The sequence below is a fragment of the Gambusia affinis genome, linkage group LG21, assembly GCF_019740435.1.
Source record: "Gambusia affinis linkage group LG21, SWU_Gaff_1.0, whole genome shotgun sequence".
NCBI lineage: Eukaryota > Metazoa > Chordata > Actinopteri > Cyprinodontiformes > Poeciliidae > Gambusia > Gambusia affinis.
The window spans coordinates 6,881,804-6,902,871 of NC_057888.1; the positions used below are offsets into that span (position 1 = coordinate 6,881,804).

Consider the following 21,068-nt stretch of genomic DNA (forward strand, 5'->3'; position numbering starts at 1 on the left):
GTCTATAAAGAGCCTTCATTCAAAACTAAATAAATTCTGTTCTTAATAAATGATTAACAAATAAAACAAAAAGAAATAGACAAAAAAATTCCTATTGATATATTTCAATTCGCCTTTTGTATTTACCTAATTAAATACAAAAAATACAATTTTTTTTGTATTTAATTAGGTATTTTTTCTTATCTGATGACGTATTTATTAATTATGCGTTAATAACAGTATTTATTTAAGTGAAGATGAAATACAACCTCAGTTCTCGACCTATACCATTCTCCCATTCTGCGGACTCGGGCAACCCACACAATACCATCATGTATTGTGTGGATGTATTTTCTCGCGATATCTCGCAGTGAAATTCTCGCGAGCTTTGAGGAGTGTGGCCCTCTCTTGAAGGTGTGCTTCATGGCGGTTACGAACACTGCGGTAAATATATTTTGCGATTAAAAAGCGAACTTGTTACGTTTTTTTTTAATTACAATTATTTATTGTGTAGTTAAAGCGCGGCGTTTTTGTAATTATACATGTGCCTATTTATTTATATTTGTACTGGAGGAACAAAAAGCACCAGCTCGGTTTACGCGCCACAGCAATGAATGGCTAACATGAGCTAATGTTCTGTCTGCTGCTAGCAACAAAGACGTCGACAGCTGAATACAAATCATGCCTTGCTATGCATTGTTCTGTTTCTTTAAACTCGGTTTAATGATAACTGTAGAGCTATAGAGCGGGGTTATGATGTAGTTATGTATCTCAGTATTCCTTACACGAAATAAAAGGGTAACCGTAGCCTGCTACAGCTAATCTGCTATTCTAACGTTAGGATGAAAATCACGTTTAGTGCTCCTGCGCATCAATTGCACGGTTAGAAATCCAAATAATACGGGAAAGCTGTATGTAAATCAGGCTGTAAGATTATGAGAACTGCCTGTTTTAATCATAGTCTGAAGGCATCTTTTATCTCCCCCCATAGAAATTGTTGAATTGTTAAAGCTTCCCCGTCAGTCCTCTTCCCCTTGGGGGCTTTCCTGTCTCAGTCTGGTGGACCCAGCGGTTAGAGTGTTGCGTAAGTAAGGAGTTTATCCAGGCCCACCTGGTTTAAATCCGGGTGTAGGTCCTCAATATTTTTTCTGTTATTGATTAAAAAACTGTGGTGAAATCTCATGTACATTTTGTTGTATGTTGCGGTATTTTAATTACAGTGTGAATGTACTAGGAATAAGCCAGTTAAATAAGGGTATGAGTTTTTGCTAATTTTTCCATTTTTAAATTGCAGGGTGGTGAAGCTCTGACGATGGAGAATGGACAAGGCACAGGCTCCAAGCTTGGCCTACCGCCTCTTACCCCAGAGCAGCAGGAGGCACTACAAAGGGTGAGAGTCTCCTCCTGTCCATGTTATCCAGCACTATGAACACCTTACATCACATCGAACATTTCATTTATTAATTCTTTATCTATAAAAAAAGGCCGCAAATGCATGTAAATTTTGTTTCTTTCTCATTTTCTTTCACCTAAGTGATAATGAGTAAAGGGAGAGCTGATTTCCTCTTCAACAGAGGGCAAAGCAGTAATTATTTTGCAGCTGTCTGGCTAATTGGGTAATCTTGACAAAAATAAAGCTTGAAACAGAATAAAGACATGTTGTTATAATTGTGACAGTTGGTACTTGGATGTTGCAAGGTAAGGAAAAAGTAGCAGTCTCCCATTAGTTACAAAATCTTAAACAAAAATGTACGATATAATGTGGCTTAATTTAAAACAGAAGTTACTGTTTTGATACAGAGACTCAAGCAAAAAATTTTAGATGAATTTAGAAACAAATGTTTGCTGTTCTGCTCTGTACAGAGTAGCAATCTCATATCGATTAATTTTATTTTTATTTACAATTTTCTTTAATTTCAACCAAAAAAATAGTAAAACTTGACTGGATAGACATAATTATGTGTGGATTTGATATAAAATGCTAGAAGAGTCTAAAATAGCCAGTGTATGCTGCTATTGTCACATTTTCTAAGAGTGTTCTGCAGCTCTTAAAACGCAAGGCTTAGAGTATGACCAAATTTCTCAGTAGTGCAACTGGAAAAAAATCTGAGGTTTCATTGGTGCCACCACTGGTTATAGATGGAACTACAGCCAGTGGTTGTAAGCTTACTTTCACACTGTAAGTTTTCATCCTAACTTACAGTGTGAAAGTTTTGGAAGGGGCCTAGTAAAAGTCTAACCTAAACCTTAATTTCTAGTGTGCTTGAATTAAAACAATTCTGTAAAGAAGAGTGGGTCAGAAAGTTATCACAAGTGGTTGATGCTAGCCGTTTGGTTTGGAAAAATGTGTCTTCCTTAAAAATGAAATCATTTTTTGAATACATGACTCTGTGTTTACTCACTTTCTGATATAAAAAAATGATTTTGAACAAAAAAAAAACCTAAACAGAAGTCAGTTGATCCAAAGTTCAGCTAGTTGCTCTGCAGAGGAGGGCAGAATACTCAAAAATTGCACTCAAGCAAGAATAGAACTACTTTTTAACTACATATATTTATTGAAAGTAAAAGGTAGCTGTAAAAGCAATTATTTCAAGTGTTTATCTCATTCTTGCCTTTTGAGAAAAAAAAGACCATTTTAAGATATGCTTTTGACTCGAAAAGGAAAACAAGGAACTCGAGGAGATGGTGGGAAATCTTCAGAGTGGAATTGAACGCTCCGAAGATTGAAAAGATTCCACGTCCAAGACCTTGAATCAGAATATGAGATGATCATCAGTGAAAACGATGTTCTCAAAACACAGCTCACGTTTTGGTCTAGAAAATGAGAGAATAGAGTTAAATAACCAGGATTTGAGCAGTAGAGTGGAATGGAAATAATAAGATTGTACCTGAAAGACAGATATCAGGACCTCTGAGCAACTCTGATAAGGACACAGGCGTCCATAAAGAAGCAATCCATGGACATGAAGTTTCTCTTTAAAAAAATCTGACAAAGTCCGAAGCCGGTTTGATAAAGAGGTTGAACAAAAAAAGGAGCTAAGCCAACACATCCTAGCTTTGAAGTCAGAGAACACTGCTTAAGCAAGTACTGGTAAGCAAGCTGGAAAATTCTCAAGAGACATTGAAGTGGTTGAAGGAATATGGTAAAACCCTGATGGAGTTCTTCACGCTCTATGGCTCAAATGAAGAAGTTGAGATCTCTGAGGACGAGAAGGAGAGGAAGGAAGAGGAGCAGAAGAAGGAAGACAAAAAGGAGGAAGCCCTGAAGGAGGAGAAAAACCCTCAGTACCAGGAGAGCCAATATCAAACATCAACTGTCCGAAAAGTTGGTCAAACGGTGGGCAGAGTTTTCCTAACAATGTATTCTGATGCTCCACACACACTTCTTGAATCTTAAGCAGTTCAGACATGTTTGTGTCTCTGTCTTTGCAGGGTCTAGATACCCAACTCTGTTCTGGTTGCTGATTGTTCTGGTGAAATTGGTCGCTTTGGTGTAACTGATTACTTTGCTGTAACTGGTTGTTCTGATGTAGTTGGTTGTTCTGGTGTAACTGGTTGTTCTGATAAAACTGCAGGGTTCGAACCGGTCATGAAAAATCATCGGATTTTATTTTAGGTCATTGAAAGTCATGGAATTTGCAAATAAAAGCAAAAAAATACTGTTCTTTTTTCTGTGATGTATGTGTGTCTGGATTTTATTTCAAGACCAGGAAAGACCACAACTGTGGAAATGTCACTAAATTGCCAGCATATTGTCCACTTTATTTGTCAACATTCTTGTTTTCAGTGGATGCAAAACACACAACGCATTACTAGCTAACGCATTACTCGCTAACGCATTACTCGCTAACGCATTACTCGCTAACGCATTACTCGCTAACGCATTACTCGCTAACGCATTACTCGCTAACGCATTACTCGCTAACGCATTACTCGCTAACGCATTACTCTAATCTGACCCCCTTGTTTCAGAAACGAGAAATCTAATGCATTAATATTTAAAATCCAATAATCAGTTTAAAGTTACTTCGTGTTACAATACAGTTTTCGTTTTATTTAGTAAAAACATTGTTGCTTTCCTCTTTTGTGTAACACAAGCGACACAAATGTAAATAATGGCGGGAAAACAGATGCACACTAACTGGAAAGATTTTTCATTGAATAATCATGTTACTTTTTCAAAATAACCTGGTAATTAATTAACTGCAGTATATGTCATACATATGAATTTTATTATGTCAAAGTGGCACACTGTCCCCAAAAGCAACTTTTTCCATTTGCTTTTGAACAAAATGGCTTCAGTCTTTAATCAAGCATCAGTCTGTAATTAGGACTGTACACTTACTTTATAATTTGCCTCACAACTAGCAAGCTAAATACTCTGGTTGCACACACATTCTTGGTGCCAGATTTTAATATATTTTATTTACTGCCTCTTTCTAAAGTCTTGAGTAAGAAACATAGTAAAATAGCACTCAGCTGTTTTAAAGTCAATACAGTAGTTTCACCAACAAATAAAAAGTCTAAAAATCAAGCTTTGATCTTCTTGAACAACTCTACATCAGTGCAACAGTTTGCCCTAAAAAAATAAATAAAACTGATATTTCCACACCTAACAAACATCATAGCTCCTCACTGATAACTCAGTGTGCCGTCTCACTTTGCAGCCTTGTATTCAGTAATTTGCCAAACATGAACCATGGCTCTTTAACAGAACCCAATAACATAGAATATATTATTAACATCAACAGCTTACCTGCAATGCAAAATAACTCATTTCGAAGTATCGCCACACAGCAGTTATACACATCCGTCTTAGCAACGGCTATCGCTGTTAGCCCTCTGAATACGGTAACAGTGGTGGCAGTTCATTAAGTAAAAGTAAATTACTACGGAAACAATACTAATGCGGAACTCGATGTGGTAATTGATACTTCACAGAACCCAATAACATAACAGAATACATTATTAGCATCACCAACTTGCCTGCAATACGAAATAACTCAATTGGAAGTATCGTTGCACAGCGGTTATGCACATGTCTTGGCAAGTAGTACCTTCACGCAACGGTCATGTTTATTACTGGTGGAGCAATACTGACCCCTATTGGGAACTATATCAAACTGTGACTGGTGAATAATGTGCTCCCTATTTTTATAACCAAAATGATAAGATCTTTCTGATCTAACCCCAAGAATACAACAAATAAATTACACAAAAAAACACAAAACAATATTATTTACGTTGACTATTACACCAGTCCATATGTGTGCCAAGGGACACGGTCAAACGCCTTCTCCAAGTCCACAAAACACATGTAGACTGGTTGGACGAACTCCCATGCACCTTCCAGGACCCCGCTGAGGGTGTAGAGTTGATCCAGCGTTCCAGGACGAAAACCACACTGCTCTTCCTGAATCTGAGGTTCGCCTATCCGAGGGACCCTCCTCTCCAGGATCCCTGAATAGACTTTGCCAGGGAGGCTTAAGAGTGTGAATCCCCTATAATTGGAGCACACCCTCCGGTCCCACTTTTTGAACAAGTAGACCACCACCCCAGTCTGCGAATCCAGGGGAACTGACCCTGATGTCCATCCTATATTACAGAGCCAACACAACCCTACAACATCCAGAGCCTTAAGGAACTCCGGGTGAATCTCATCCACCCCCGGGGCCCTGCCACCGAGGAGCTTTTTGACTACCTCGGCAACATTGTCCCCAAGCTCAGTTTCCTCAATGGAAGGCATGTTGGTGGGATTGAGGATGTCTTCAAAGTATTCTGCCCTCCAGCCCACAACGTCCCGAGCACACCATCCCCACTATAAACAGTGTTGGTGCTGTACTGCCTTCCCCTCCTGAGACGCCGGATGGTGGACCAGAATCGCCTCGAAGCCATGCGGAAGTCTTTCTTTCTGGCCTCTCTGTGCTCCTCCCATGGTTTTTGGTTTTTGCTTCAGCAACCACCTGAGCCACATGCCGCTTTGCCCACCGGTACCCATCAGCTGCTTCCGGAGTCCCACAGGCCAAAAAGGCCCGATAGGATTCCTTCTTCAGCCTGACAGCACCCCTCACTGTAGGTGTCCACCAAAGGGTTTGAGAGTTGCCGCCACGACAGGCACCGACAACCTTGGATGGTCACAGTTCAGATGAGCCGCCTCGACAATGGAGGCACGGAACATGATCCACTCAGACTCCATGTCCCCGCACCTCTCTTCATCTGAGTGTCCAAGACATACGGCTGTAGCTCCGATGAAACGATGACAGTGGATCATCGAACTGCGGCCTAGGGTGTCCTGGTGCCAAGTGCACATATGGACACCCTTTTGTCTGAATATGGTGTTCGTTATGGACAATCCGTGACAAGCATAGAAGTCCAACAACAGAATACTGCTCGAGTTCAGATCGGGAGGGCCGTTCCTCCCAACCACGCCCTTCCAGGTCTCACTGTTATTGCCCACTTGAGCGTTGAAGTCCCCCAGCAGAACAAGGGAGTCCCCCAGAGGGGGGCTCTCTAGTACCCCCTCTAAGGACTCCAAGAAGGGTGGGTAATCTGAACTGTTGTTCGGCCTGTAAGCACAAACGACAGTCAGGACCAGTCCCCCCTCCCGTAGGCGGAGGGAGGCTACCCTCTCGTTCATCTGGGTAAACCCCAACGTATAAACGCCGAGATGGGGAGCAACAAGAATGCCCACTCCTGCCCAACGCCTCTCACCGTGGGCAACTCCAGAGTGGAAGTATGTCCAGCCCCTCTCAAGGAGACTGGTTCCAGAACCAGAGCCATACATTGAGGTGAGACCGACTATTTCTAGCCGGAACCTCTCGACCTCACACACTAGCTCCGGCTCCTTCCCCACCAGAGAGGTGACATTCCATGTCCCAAGAGCCAGCTTCTGCAACCGAGGATCGGACCGCCAGAGCCCCTTCTCTCGACCTCCACCCATCTCACATTGCACCCAACCCCTTTAGAAACATGGGTCCCATGGGCCCCCCATGGGATGGGGGACCCATTTTTCCTCTTCGGGCTGGGCCCGGCCAGGCTCCATGGGTAAAAGCCCGGCCACCAGGCGCTCTCCTTCGTGCCCCCCCACCAGGCCTGGCTCCAGAGTGGGGCCCTAGTGACCTGCATCCGGGCGAGGGAACATAAAGTCCAAAGTTGTTTCTCATCATCGGAGTCTTCAGGCTGCGATTTGTCTGGTCCCTCACCTAGGACCTGTCTTCCTTGGGTGACCCTACCAGGGGCATAAAACCCCAGACAGCATAGCTCCTAGGATCATTGGGGCACTCAAACCCCTCCACCATGATAAGGTGGCAGCTGAGGAGAGAATTTTTTTTAGTAGTATGTAAAACTACAAGGTTAAAATGCAATGCTGTTGAAAATTTGGGTGCATTGGTGAAACCAGCACCAAAAGTTATTCCAAAGCCAGAGTAATGTTACATTTTACAGAAAATTAGTGAGTTTGACTCATATTAAACACTTTTTTAGCCATATATTTAGTGTATTTATCTTCTCCGTGTGATGATTCTATTCTGCATGTTTGGTCACTGATGAAGGCGTAATAACACTGTCTCTTTCCTCCTCCAGGCGAAGAAGTATGCCATGGAACAAAGCATTAAGAGTGTGTTGGTGAAGCAGACCATTGCACATCAGCAGCAGCAGCTCACCAATCTGCAGGTGAGATGTTAAAAGCTTTCGGTTCTTCTCCAGAACAGACGCGGTAATGTGGCGTAACGACAGTGAGCCTTGATTCATGACGGATTATCTTAACCTGTCCATGCATTAGTAACTCCAGCCTCTCGGGTTAGGGTCAGTTGTCCTGGAAGTCCTGCTCACCCCCTGTCTCTCCCTCGTGCTGTGAGAACCAACACATGTGTCGACCATCTGCCTCTGCTTTTTTTTCAGATGGAGATGATCGTCCTGAAGGCTTTGGTTATCATGTTGAATGCTTTGCACTTTTAAAAGAGGGCCGTGCTTTACCTGAACTGCTGTGTGGTGAATTTGTAAATCAGGCATGGGAGGTAGATCCTCTGAATGTTTTGCTGTTTAGAGGGAGGGTCTGCATATCGTGTTAGCTTAATCGCTTTTATCTGTCTAGCAGAGCAATGACCTTTCTTGAAAAAAGCAAAAGCTAAAGGGGTATCTAACCGACTTTTCAGCACTTTTTTCATCTTTACTGTCTTTCAGATGGCAGCAGTGACAATGGGCTTTGGAGATCCTCTCTCACCTTTACAATCGGTCAATAGATCATTAAATTTTTTTTCTTGTCCGCATTTCCAGTGGAAAAGGACTGTTACCCTTCTTTTACTGGTTGCGTTGGCAACAATCCCTGCCTTTTTAATCTGACTGAAGAATGCATATTTTATAAGGAAACATTGCTTTCTGCAGCGTCTGTCATTGCAACCATGTCTGCAGCGTTTGAGATGTGGAAGCCCTCATTTGCTTTTTTCTGTTTTTTTAAGTTTGCTTTCGCACTTTTTTGTAATCAAATACGTATCCGTAAACATGCTTTTTAATTCACCGAAGAGTTTCTAAAGGGAGAAAAGGCACGTCTCTTTGAAAAATATGCATTTCTTGTTTTGAAAACAGCAGCTGGCAGGAGACAAAAGAGGGATAGCAATCCCTTTATGGACCAAAATGAGAGAACTTCTGTGTCAGGGATCTTTTATTTTTTCTTTTTGCCATCTCAATGTGAAGCTTTTTCTCGGTGAACAAACAAGTCATCTTCTCGTTATGCTGTAGCTTAGCAAAGTTAAACCTCCTCTGGTAACACGATGAGTTTAAGAAGCAGACTAAAGTCATCAGTAAAACACAAAGACCTGATGATTAAAGCATCCCCCTCAAGTTAGACTCGAGAAGAAAATTCCAAGACTTTTGTTTGGATTTCTTTTGAACGCCACAGTTACTTTTTTGTTACCTTACTTTGCATCCCTGGAGTCCAGGTCAGTTACCGAAGCCAAATATTTGTGAGGGCTGTGCATGTCGATCACTTCTGTGTGTTTTTTTACCTCCATATGTCAGTAAGTAACTGAACACTAACAGAAGATAGGCCAAATTTGAGTCATTTCAGGTGACATGTGTGTCAGACAAAAAAGACTTACCCTGTTGTTCCCCCTTTAATACTCTCTATATATGTGTTCAGGCCTCCCAATACTGAGAATTGGCCTTCTGACTATTTTTGGGAAAACATGCCCAATAGAGCAGGCATATTTAAATATATATATTTTTTATTTATGTGTGTGTTGATGCTTATATTCCTTTCTTTTACTCTCTAATGCTTATTGTGTGTTGTTTTCCCCCGACTGGCAGGTGGCAGCTCAGCGGCAACGTGCGCTAGCGATCATGTGTCGGGTGTACGTGGGCTCCATATACTATGAGCTTGGGGAGGACACCATCAGACAAGCCTTTGCCCCCTTCGGTCCAATCAAGAGCATTGACATGTCTTGGGATTCGGTTACAATGAAGCATAAGGTTTGTGTCGTTTAACATTCACCCTCCTTAAACTTTTCCGCATTTTGTCACAAAGCAACCAGAAACGTTTGAGGGTGCTGGTTGGTACACTTCTGCTAAGGTGCTAATAGCTGCACTAATTTTTCCATAGCTTTGAAGATGTTTAGCATCCTTAGCTTTAAATTCAAAAGTGCTAATTTATTGTGAAGAGAAAGAAAAGCAATTTATTATTTTTAATTATGAGAGCATTTTTTAAAGGTTTTCTTGGCTCTAGTGGTCTTTATTTGAAAGCAGTTTGACAGAAAAGAGGGTAATGAGAGAGGGAACACATGCGACTAAGGTCACCAGTCTGGAATCGAACTTGCGACTACTGCCACGAGGACTAAGTCTTCCATATGTGGGCCATGCTTTGCCCCTGCGCTACCACAGCTCCCCAGAGTGCATTTTTATTAAGCATCTCTGGGACAATTTATATTTTTTAAAACCTTCTTCTGTTGCAGTTAAAGGTACATGTCTTTTAGGATACATCTTTGGACATCAAGAGACTTAAATTTTAGCTCACACTACTCTGTCAAATTGAAAACAGCGCTCATTGAATAACGATTTTTAAGTCTGGTCACAGATGATGTCTGAACTTTGACTGGTCCATTTCATTGGAAACCCTGCCATATTCTTAAGTTTTCCCCTGCCTACAGGTTTTTTCCAGGACCGTTGGCATTTAACTTGAGCCATAGTCTCATGAACTTTGACCAAAAAGAAAGTGACCCCTACAGCACCTGCTTCCACATATCCCAGATTCCAAAAAATACATTGAAATCTGTAGTCAAAATGTGACAAAAAATCTGGAAAAGCTCAGAGGGTGTTGATACTTTTGCAAGACACTATAGATTGTGGCCATATTTTAAGTGTATTTTGGGTTTTCTATGAACATGAATGATATTTCTGCGTGCAGGGCTTCGCCTTTGTGGAGTATGACGTGCCAGAAGCTGCTCAGCTGGCTCTGGAACAGATGAACTCGGTCATGTTAGGAGGGCGAAACATTAAGGTGAGTCGTTTAGAGACGGTTTTTGCTACAGTGGGACATTCAGAGAGCAGTCGTCTTATTCTTCAGCGCTTATTTAAGGAACAAGGTGGAGTGTTTTTTTTTGTTTTTTTTACTAATAACATGGTTGTGAAGCCAAGTACAAGTTCCACGACTTTCTTCATTGTTTTATTATTCAGAAGTGATGTACTTTCTTTAAAATGTTGATTTTATATTTATATTACATCCTATACTTTGACTTACCATATTATTCTGTGCTTTTTTTTTTTTAACATATTCAGTTAGTTTTTTAGATTAATGTAGATTAAAGTACTACAGGCACTTTTAGGTCTGGTTTTTAGTTCCTCAGATGTATCTGGCTTAAATCGGCTAATCCTATAACATCATTTTTAATCTACTGACATGGACTCTATCATTGTGAAGCAGAATTAACCAAGCTTCTCTCAAACAAGTGAAGGTGTTACATAAGGGTGAAATGATTTATTGATTATTGATCAACTAATTTAGTAATCAAATAAGTGTTAACTGCAGTTCATAGACTGTAAAACATGACATTTTCTGAAAGAACATTGTAAGAGCAGTAATTAAGCTGAAACTAAATACAATATATATGCATCTTTTGCTAGAAATGATCAAGCATTCACTATAGGAAAGCTGTCATTTCATTTTTAGCAATAAAATGTTTATTTTATTTTTTTTAGAAGAAGAATTTGATCAGCTATTTGCATTTGTTTTGTATCTTTTGTATTGCATAACATAAGCTAAAGCAGTAAAAAAAAAAAAAAGCAGACTGTGCCAATTGAATCCAATTACGCAATTAATCTCCAGAATAAATGAATTGTTAGCTGCAGCCCTGAACCAGATACTAGAAAAGGTCTGAAATACCCATTTGTAACACCATTAGCTCTGAAATTAATGATCCCATTGGTTTGTTTGATTATTTGTGGAAAATTCAGATAATAAAACCCACCAGGGTGAATGTTTTCTCCTCAAATGAGTTTGGAAAAGGCCTTAATGATTACATTGATGGATATTTGTAGTAACCATGTACTTTTCTTGCAGTTATACAAAAATGTGTTACATTTGAAAACAAACTAACTCCTCTCCATGTTTGATGTCTCTGTGTTTATTCACAGGTGCGTGCCGTATGTATGTAGTATGAAGTTTGTGTGTGTCTGTGTGTGTTGCTCTTCCAAGATGTCCTGGTAGCTTGTTTAAGTGAGGATTTTCAGTGAGATGCCCAGCGGTGCGTGAAATCTCTCTGCTACCAAGTTGTGCTGATGATGGACTGCGCCTGGGTGGTGTTAATTGGCCGCCTCATCTGTTGTACAGATGCCATTTAGACTCGTCTCGAATTTTTTCTGAAAGCGTCGTACCGCTGAGATCGCGTTGCGTCTTGCAGCCAAACTCCGTTCCTTTTAGTGTTAAATTAAATTTTCAGCTCCCAACATACGGTTCATCCGGAAAGTATTCACAACCCTTTACTTTTTTCACATTTTACGTTACAGCCTTATTCCAAGTTGTATTAATCTCTTTCCTCACGATTCTACGCACTAATACCTTTTTATGACAATGTGGAATACAGTTAGACATTTCTTAAAAATTTATTGAAATAAGTATGCACAGCCTATGCATTATACTCTTTGAAAATGATGCCACAAGGTCAGATCTTTAGGCAGTTTCTTCCATACTTCTCTTCTGCTCTTCTCAAACTCCTCCATCAGGTTGGATGGAACACATCTGTGTAGCCTTTCTTCGATCTTTCTGGAGATATTCACTCAGATTTAAGTCTGGACTCTTTCTCACAGATGGGTTCTGAAGCCTTTCAGATCTTGGCCATGAGCTTTGGGAAACCAGCACCAGGTTTGAGTATGCTGAAGAATGAACTATATCCTCAATCTGATGTCAAGATGTTCTAAAACAGGTTTTGACCCAGGATGTCTCTGTACACCACTGTATTCATCTTTTCCTTTATTTTGACCAGTGTGCCAGCAGCATCATGTTGCTGCCACCACCCTGCTTGATGAGCCATGCGTGGTCTCCTCCAAACATGACGCCTGGCCTTCACACCAAAGACTTCATTCTTTGTTTCATCAGACTACAGGATCTTGTTTCTCCTGGCCTGATTGATGGACTGAAGCAGAGATAGTTGTCTTTCTGCAAGTTTCTCCACTATCTGTATCTCTGAGAATGACCATTGCTTTCTTGGTTCTTCTTCCATTAACCAACAATGGAGGCTACGCTCATTGTGACCTTTCAGCCAGCAGAAATGTTTCTTGATCCTTCTCAAGATTTAAACCTCAATCTTGCAGACAAATCCCTTGAATTCAAGCTTGGTGTTTGACCTCTGACCTACGCTGTCAACTGTGGGACCTTACAGAGATAAATGTAAATCAAGTCCAGTCAACTGAATTTACCTCAAATGGAGCTGATTTAACGTGTAGGAATGAAGTGGTGTGAATACCTTCCAGATGCAATGCAGGAAATTATAAAACCTCAGTCGCATTCTGATAAACTTCAGTAAGTTTGTTTCGGTAACTTCATTACACACAGTGATATTTTAAATTGTTTATTCCTGTAGAATTTAACAATTATGGCGTGAAATTTGAAAAAGTAGAACATTGCACAGGACCTATAATTTCTTGAGATGCAGAAGCACTCATGTACTATACAGCATCTACACTCAATACTCACAGAGGTGATAAACCTGTGTAGGATTTTTATTTTACCGTACTTTATGGCTGAGTTGATACTGAACTTGATGAAACACTATAAACCAACACCAGCAGATGACATGGCTCCTGAACTCATCACTGACTGGAAACATGGATTCTACGCGTCTCTTCTCTTCGTCCAGACTCCAGGAGATTGTTTTTGAGATAAAACACAAATTTGATTTTCATCTGAAAAGAAAACATATTTTATTCTCCTTGACACACATATAGTTCCTCTGACATTTTTCTCTGTAATCCATTTTGAGGATACAACTCTTATGCAGCTTTTCTACCACACTTCAATTCATTGTAATTTTATTTAAATGGCACCTATTCACAACAAATATCTCAAGAAACTTTAACAAAAAAATCATACATACATTCCATTTGATCCTAGTTATCAAACATTACAATAACCGTAATTATTCAAAGTAGTTTAAAAAGTTTTTATCTGAGGTAACCCAGCAAACCCAGTTATTGACTTGCAGCATTCATTCCTCCTGGATGGAAATGTGTTGACAATAGAAAATTGCTTTGAGTGTCTCCTTCCACTAGATTTTTTTTTTATTTTGATTTTTTTAGAAAATTAGGACCAGTAAACACTATAAAATATTATTGTATGTAATCTCGCCGCTGAGTGGAGTTACCGAAATAAACCTTTTCACTGAAGTGCCCCATAGACTCTTCCCATAGTGCGTTTTCCATCGGTACCATAAAGACCCCCCCGTTTAGAGGCCCTGTCGATTTAATCTGTGCAATAGGTTGGGCGGCCAAGTAACATCGGTCAGGCGCAACCCATCATCGACCAGCTGGCAGAGGAGGCACGTGCCTACAACCGGATCTACGTAGCGTCTGTCCACCCGGACCTGTCGGACGACGACATCAAGAGCGTGTTTGAGGCCTTCGGAAGGATTAAATCGTGCACGTTAGCTAGAGACCCCACATCAGGGCGACACAGGGGCTTTGGCTTCATTGGTGAGCTAGGAGGTGCTCATTCTCTCATGCTCCTGAGTTGCTGATACCCTGCTGCTGACTTTTTGCTGTTTTCTTCCCATGTTACTTTGAAATTCATCCAACAGAGTATGAAAAGCCTCAGTCAGCCCTGGATGCGGTGTCCTCTATGAATCTTTTTGACCTGGGTGGTCAGTACTTGCGAGTTGGCAAAGCAGTGACTCCACCGATGCCGCTATTGACCCCCACGACCCCGGGTGGGCTGCCACCTGCTGCGGCTGTAGCTGCAGCGGCAGCTACGGCTAAGATAACGGCCCAGGCAAGTATAAATCCCTTCCAAAGGGATTTAATGGCCCTCCAGGTAAATATAACTCAGATCTAGCTAGATATGACATAGAACAGATGCACAGATTTCTGGGTCAGAAGAAATCGGAAGTTACCAGAATAGTGTTAGTTTAGCAAGACTGAATGTAAGCCTGCTTCAGTTAAGTTAAACGCTTAAATTTTTTTTTAAGCGTGTCCATCAGTTAAATGGCATCAATCCGTGATTATTTCACCTGTGATCCTTCTTAACTCACTAAAACGAACTGTTTGCCACCAACATTTTGACCCTGATGGAGACGAGGCTCTCTCTCTTTGCTATGCGGTGTGATTGTTCACTGTGTTGCCTTGTGCTGTTTTCTGTGTGTTTCCCGTACCTAATGTGTTGGGCCCCCCCCCTTTCTTAAGGAGGCGGTAGCTGGCGCATCAGTTTTGGGGGCGTTGGCAGCACCACAGCTTCTTGGACAGCAGATAGGATTACCTCAGGCTGTTATGGCTGCACAGGCACCAGGTGTTATCACAGGTATGGACTGATGTGAATCTGTCTTTGTGGGTGTGGCGAGCAGGGTTGTTTCTCCTCCGAACAGTATTTTTGACAGTATGTTGACATGAGGGGAGGAAATAATTACAGTACAGTGGACCCCCTTGTAGCTGAATACCTGGGGCTCCTTAGTGCTTGTAAGTACCTATTTTAATAGTTTAAACGACAAATGTACCTTAATATGCATCAATACGTACAGTAGAAATCGCAGTCCTGCAGAAGCCAATAGCTACAGTCTTTTTGTCTGCTCTTGGGGGTACAACCAATCAGAGCCAAGGAAATGGTGCTCTTGGATTGGTTGTTTTGCGAACGCCAACCAATTTCGTGTCAAGTTTCATCACACCCTGGAATTTCAGCTTCTATTCTCTATGAAAAACATCTGTAAACAAGCGGATTTTGGTTTTACAAAAAAATACCTGATTAGGTGGGGTCCACTGTATAATATAAATGTATTTCTCCCCATACAGATTTCTTCTTTGTTTTTTTGTCGAAAGTGTTCACTTGTCAAATAAATGTTAATATCAAAGACAACCTGAGGAAATTTTTAAAAGCAGTTCTGAAATTATGATTTCATTTATTGGAAATAGCTATGCAAATCAGCGAGTTCCCATCTCCTTTTGTGGTTCAGTTTCACAATCCACCTGCACAATAAAAATAAAATCATCTAAACCGAACTTGTCTGACAAAAGGAAATAGACCGGCGGTTTTCAAAGTGTGAGGCGCGCCTCCCCTGGGGGGCGCCAGAGCACTTTAGGGGAGGCGTGGTGCGAGGGAAAAAATAAACCGGAAAAGCTATCTGCTTGCCGTCTACTGATGTGAGAGAAACGTCTTTTACGCACACGATCAACTCTGTGGATTTAGGAAAAAGTTGGTACTGTGGGGTGCGCGTGTGGAGTGGGGATCAGTGGAAATGTTTCCCCCCTTAGAGGATGTTTTGGCCAGTGATGTCAGTAACGTTACTGACATCGGACCACTTTTTCAGTAACGAGTAATCTAACGCGTTGCTATTTCAAAACCAGTAGACAGACTACAGTTACTTATCAAAATCATTTTTGCGTTACTGTGCGTTACTATCTTCTTTTGTTATTTAATCATATTTCCTCGACGCGTCTTGTCGAGTGACCGACGTCTCTATGCGACATAAATGTAAACAATGGAGGGACAGCAGGCATTGTGCTCCTTGGAGGGGGGCTCACCCTTTCATACTTTGAAAACCCCTGAAATAGACTAAAAATATCTTTAAAGCAACACATCAGGCCATCAGTCACCTAAGAAATTCAGGAATACATGAAAAATGAAGTCATTTACATCTTACAAAGATATTTACAAGGCTTCACGAACCACAGAAAAAGGCATTGCTGTGAAATAGAGAAGACATGTTTACCAAGGTATTACTGTGAAATTGAGAAGACATGTTTACCAAAATTACTCACAAGAGTCCATCAAAGCCATGAAGTCAAACAGAAAAGGACTGAACAAAAACCACTGCAGGCCTCAATTAAGGTCACTGTTCCTGGTTCGACAGTAAAAGAGACTGGCCCTCCAGGTAAATATAACTCAGACCTAGCTAGATATGACATAACACAGATGCACAGATTTGACATAGACTAAATTTAGGCCGGGGTCCACTGTATAATAAAAATGGATTTCTCCCCTATACAGATTTCTTCTTTTTGTAGTTTTGCTCCAAGGTCAAAACTACTGCTGACAACAAATATCACAGAGGCACATCTCACCATTTCCCTAAAACCCTTCATAATCAAAACATTTGGGAACACATTTTATGAACTGTACAGACATAAGTCGAAGTATTTGGAATGTGTGTGTCCTGTTAGAACACAGGATTTCAGAAAAAGATCATATGACAAGTCAGACCATAGTGGTAATACTGCTGCGGTCTGGGGCTAATTTGCCTTATTTAACTGATCAAATCTTAATTCTGCTGTCCATCAGAAAATTATCCAACCATCAGTTTGTGAAGCTCAAGTTTACCTGAAGAAACACAACCTGAAGCAAGTTTACCACTGAATGTCTCATTAATAACACATGTATTGTAGTTGAACCTAGGTGATTCTGCAGAGTGAGCTAAAGTTCCTCTACACAATGTTAGACTCATTCCCAGTATTTCACAAAGGATCAATTGGGTTTAACTTTTCCCCCAAAAATAAACCATCTTAAAAAGTCTTCTTTATGTAGTTGGGTTTTCTTCATTTGTTAAAATTTCTTTTATGATGTAAAACATGTAAGTATGGGCAGAGAGCAAAAGCAGAGGGAATCCCTAAAGGATATTTTACATCATAATGAAGCTGCTTTTTATTTATTAAAATGATTTAAGCAAAATTATTGGTTTGTACATGATCTGGTTAATGCATGTATTAAAGTAGGTACTTCAACTTGAAATGTCTGACAGCACAAGATGTATGGTTGCACATTGAATCCTTCGATTGATTCCTTTTTCTGGAACACATATTTTTTCCTTCTACTAAACTTTCCATTAATGTGCTTGGGGAGTGCACTTTAAGAAGCTTCTTTTACACAGGAATTTCGGTGGCCTACCTGGCTTTCAACTTTCTCCAACAATTTGTTTGTAAATACTATTATTCACATTGCTCCTCTCCATATATCGTAAATATACATACATGCTCAAAGATTTTAAACTTGTATGTACCACTTGTAACAATTGTCTTCTTTTTTTCCAGGAGAAACGCCACAAAATGTTTTCCTTTCTTTTCTTTTTTTTTCTTTTCTTTTTTTTCCCCACTATGCATTTTTCACACATATTCAGATTTGGATTTTATGGGTTACCTGAGCCTAACAGCTATATACATTTTGATTTTTTTTTTTCCCATTTTCCTATATGCATATTTGTATATGTTTAGTACCTTTAAAGGCATTTTCGCCTAATTAAAAAAAAAAATGTCAGCTCAAGTAAATTGAAAAAAAAATTATTGAAATTGAGTTGCAGTTGTAGAGAATCCACAAAATGCATTCTGAAATGGGTATCAGTATCACAAAAAAGAGATGTAAATCATAGGATAAAGATTTCACTGGAAACTCCCCAACCTGATAACTTATTCTATATGCATCTACACATTCAAAGTTATGGAAATCTAGAAGGATTTATATAAATCCTTCTAGATTTATGTAAAACAACAAATGTCCAAGAACCCAGGAGGTATAGTTAAACTTCATTGTATCATAACTTCAATCATTGTGTGCTATTTATTTACACGGTGGGCCATAAGTTTTTACACATAGAAAAAATAAGCAATTTATTTTTGGACAAACGTTTTTATTTTTGTGGGACTCTGGAAATGTTGCAGATCAACCACAAAGTGGTCAAAGATGTGCAGCGATTACACAGTTTTCTGAAATGTGCAAATAAGTTTTGCCATTGTGTCATGTGTGTGATGCTCGTTCTGTTAAAGCTTCGTACAACCATGCGACTGCTTCCCAATCCAACTATTAGTATAATTTCAATTCTTCGCTCTTTTGTCAAACGCATCTTCTTGGGTATCTGAAATATACATTTTACTTTCTCTTATGTATGGAAACTTATGGCCTACCCTTTAATTTTCTTTAAAAGCATGTGTCAAATTCCAGGCCTGCAGGCCAAACCCAGTGCGCCAGAAGATTTTATCTGGCTCTCTAGACTAGAAATAGAACCTGAAATATTATTTGTGTGCTTAAATATTATTTTATCAATCAAATTACAGCAGTTTTATCTGTATTCTGCCAAATTAGATTAAAGTCAAAATATGTTTATTTAATTTCAAATGCAGAGATGGCTAATTATTCATACTTTAACAGTTTGTTAATATGTAGTTTTGTTGTTTAGCTTTATTTGATGGGGACAAATACAAGACGACATAATGCCTCATCAGTATTTATAGCCATAGATAATTCGTGACACTCATCACAAGAAGGACGTTTAACAGTTGATTAAAATGAAAAGTTAAGATCAACAGTAAATATAACATAAAACAACATATTTATAACTGCTGAATAAAAAGAATTGAGTGCAATTCTGATTGATCTTTAGTAAATTCTTTAACCTTGAAATTAATATTTTAAAGTCAGTTATGGTCTTAAAATCAGACGGTAAGTTACAATACTTAAAACTCCTAATAGAGAAGCTAAATGGTATTTTACAACCATAATTTGTCAATCAAGACATTCTGCCACAACCGGCCCTTTAAACACATTCTAGATCTTGATGTGACCCAAAATGAATGAGCTTGACACCCCTGCCTTAAGCAAGTTCCTTCTTTATTTTTTTTTACTCTGCGTCAGATTTCTGTTGTTTAAGCTACTTTAATGTTCTTGAGCTGCAGTCTGTGTGCCTTCGTTGTAAAGGTGTGACTCCAGTTCGTCCTCCCATACCCGTGATTCCCCAAGTTGGTCTAGTGAACCCGGTGCTCGCATCACCGCCTGTGCTGTCTAACCAAGCCGGCGGCTCGAACCAACAGGAGAAGAAGGAGGAGAAAGAGGAGACTCTTCAGGATGGCACAGGCCAGGAGATGCTAAGTGACCAGGAGCACATGAGCATCTCGGGGAGCAGTGCCAGGCACATGGTGATGCAGAAGTTGCTCAGAAAATCCGAGGTGACCCATGCTTCCGATTTACCAGTCGTGTCTCCTGAATGGAAATCATTCTGTGCTAACCGAACCTTCTTGTCCCACTTCAGTCCACGGTGATGGTGCTTCGAAACATGGTTGGACCAGAAGACATCGACGACGACCTGGAGGGCGAGGTGACGGAGGAGTGCGGGAAGTTTGGCACCGTCAACAGAGTCATCATCTACCAGGAGAAGCAAGGAGAGGAGGAAGATGCAGACATCATAGTCAAAATCTTTGTAGAGTTTTCCGCTGCCTCCGAGATGAACAAAGCTATCCAAGCCCTGAACGACCGCTGGTTCGGAGGCCGCAAAGTTGTTGCAGAAGTGTATGACCAAGACCGTTTTAACAGCAGTGACCTTTCTGCGTAACATGTTATAAATGGCTTACCAGCACCCGTATCAATTACCTGTCACCAAAAGTCATTTCAGCCATCCTCACTGCAGCTAAAAGGTGCGGGCTTCTGAAAACTGTAATTATGTTTTTATTGTCTTTTTTTCCCCCTCCTTTTTTAAAAAATTGCTGTTATTAATATGAAAAAGTTCCATTGGGGGGAAATTCAATAAAATACTTGTCAGATTTTTTTCTGCTTTGTGATTTGAGAAGGCTCCCTTTTATGGTGCAAGTTTCAAAGTTTTGTAATCTGATCTTGTATGACATAATATTTTTTTTCCTGCTTAGCTCCTTTTTCTGTTATGAAATTGTCAGGACATGTAAACACTTATTTTTTTCCTTTCTACAATTAAAGGTTATTGTTTGTCCACAAACAGTTTGTCTGGGAATTTTTTTGAAAGGCTGCAGTAAGGAAGCAACTAAAGAATTTTCTGTTTGTTTTATTGTGTGGCTGAAACAAGCTTAATTTTTTTTATTATGGTGGGAAAAAAACTTAACCAAATTTAATTAAAATTGTTGCCATCCATGATTTGCCTCATCCTGTATTTCTGTTTTTTGTTTTTTTCATTAATGTTAGGAGTGAGTGACCTTAAGGCTAACCTGGAAGGGGATTAGACATTTTAAGATTAATTTGGAATAAATGTGGACTTAATTTACAGAGTCTTTGCAGATTTGCTTCACTTTATTTACATCCATCCATTTTCTATACACCCTTTGTGTATAGAAAATGGTCGGGAGGGTTGCTGGTGCCTATCCCCAGCTAACGTTCCGGGTGAGAGGCTGGTTCACCCTGGACAGGTCGCCAGTCTGTCGCAGGGCAACACAGAAAAGACAGGACACACAACCATTCACACACTCACACTCAACTAGGGAGAATTTAGAGAGACCAATTAACCTGATAGTCATGTTTTTTGGACTGTGGGAGGAAGCCGGAGAACCCGGAGAGAACCCACGCATGCACAGGGAGAACATGCAAACTCCATGCAGAAAGACCCCGGGCCGGGAATCGAACCCAGGACCTTCTGGCTGCAAGGCAACAGCTCTACCAACTGTGCAGCCCCACCATA

General features: G+C 40.3%; 1 protein-coding gene across 7 annotated transcripts; it reads left to right on the plus strand.

Moving 5' to 3' along the window:
* Positions 1 to 279: 279 nt before the first annotated feature.
* On the plus strand, positions 280 to 20,375 carry LOC122824208 (poly(U)-binding-splicing factor PUF60-like). 7 transcript variants are annotated; one of them, XM_044104534.1, is made up of 12 exons: positions 280 to 423; positions 971 to 1,063; positions 1,274 to 1,369; positions 7,561 to 7,650; positions 8,161 to 8,211; positions 9,283 to 9,444; positions 10,376 to 10,468; positions 13,941 to 14,154; positions 14,259 to 14,491; positions 14,860 to 14,974; positions 19,349 to 19,596; positions 19,680 to 20,375. In XM_044104534.1, the coding sequence occupies exons 3-12, from the start codon at positions 1,292 to 1,294 to the stop codon at positions 19,977 to 19,979; spliced, it is 1,584 nt and encodes a 527-aa protein (XP_043960469.1). In that variant the 5' UTR covers positions 280 to 423; positions 971 to 1,063; positions 1,274 to 1,291; the 3' UTR covers positions 19,980 to 20,375. The 7 variants fall into 7 exon arrangements, with proteins under 7 accessions (XP_043960469.1, XP_043960461.1, XP_043960462.1 ...); XM_044104526.1 differs by lacking the exon at positions 971 to 1,063 and having other exon boundaries at positions 358 to 423; XM_044104527.1 differs by lacking the exon at positions 971 to 1,063 and having other exon boundaries at positions 358 to 423; positions 14,863 to 14,974.
* The last annotated feature ends 693 nt before the right edge of the window (positions 20,376 to 21,068 follow it).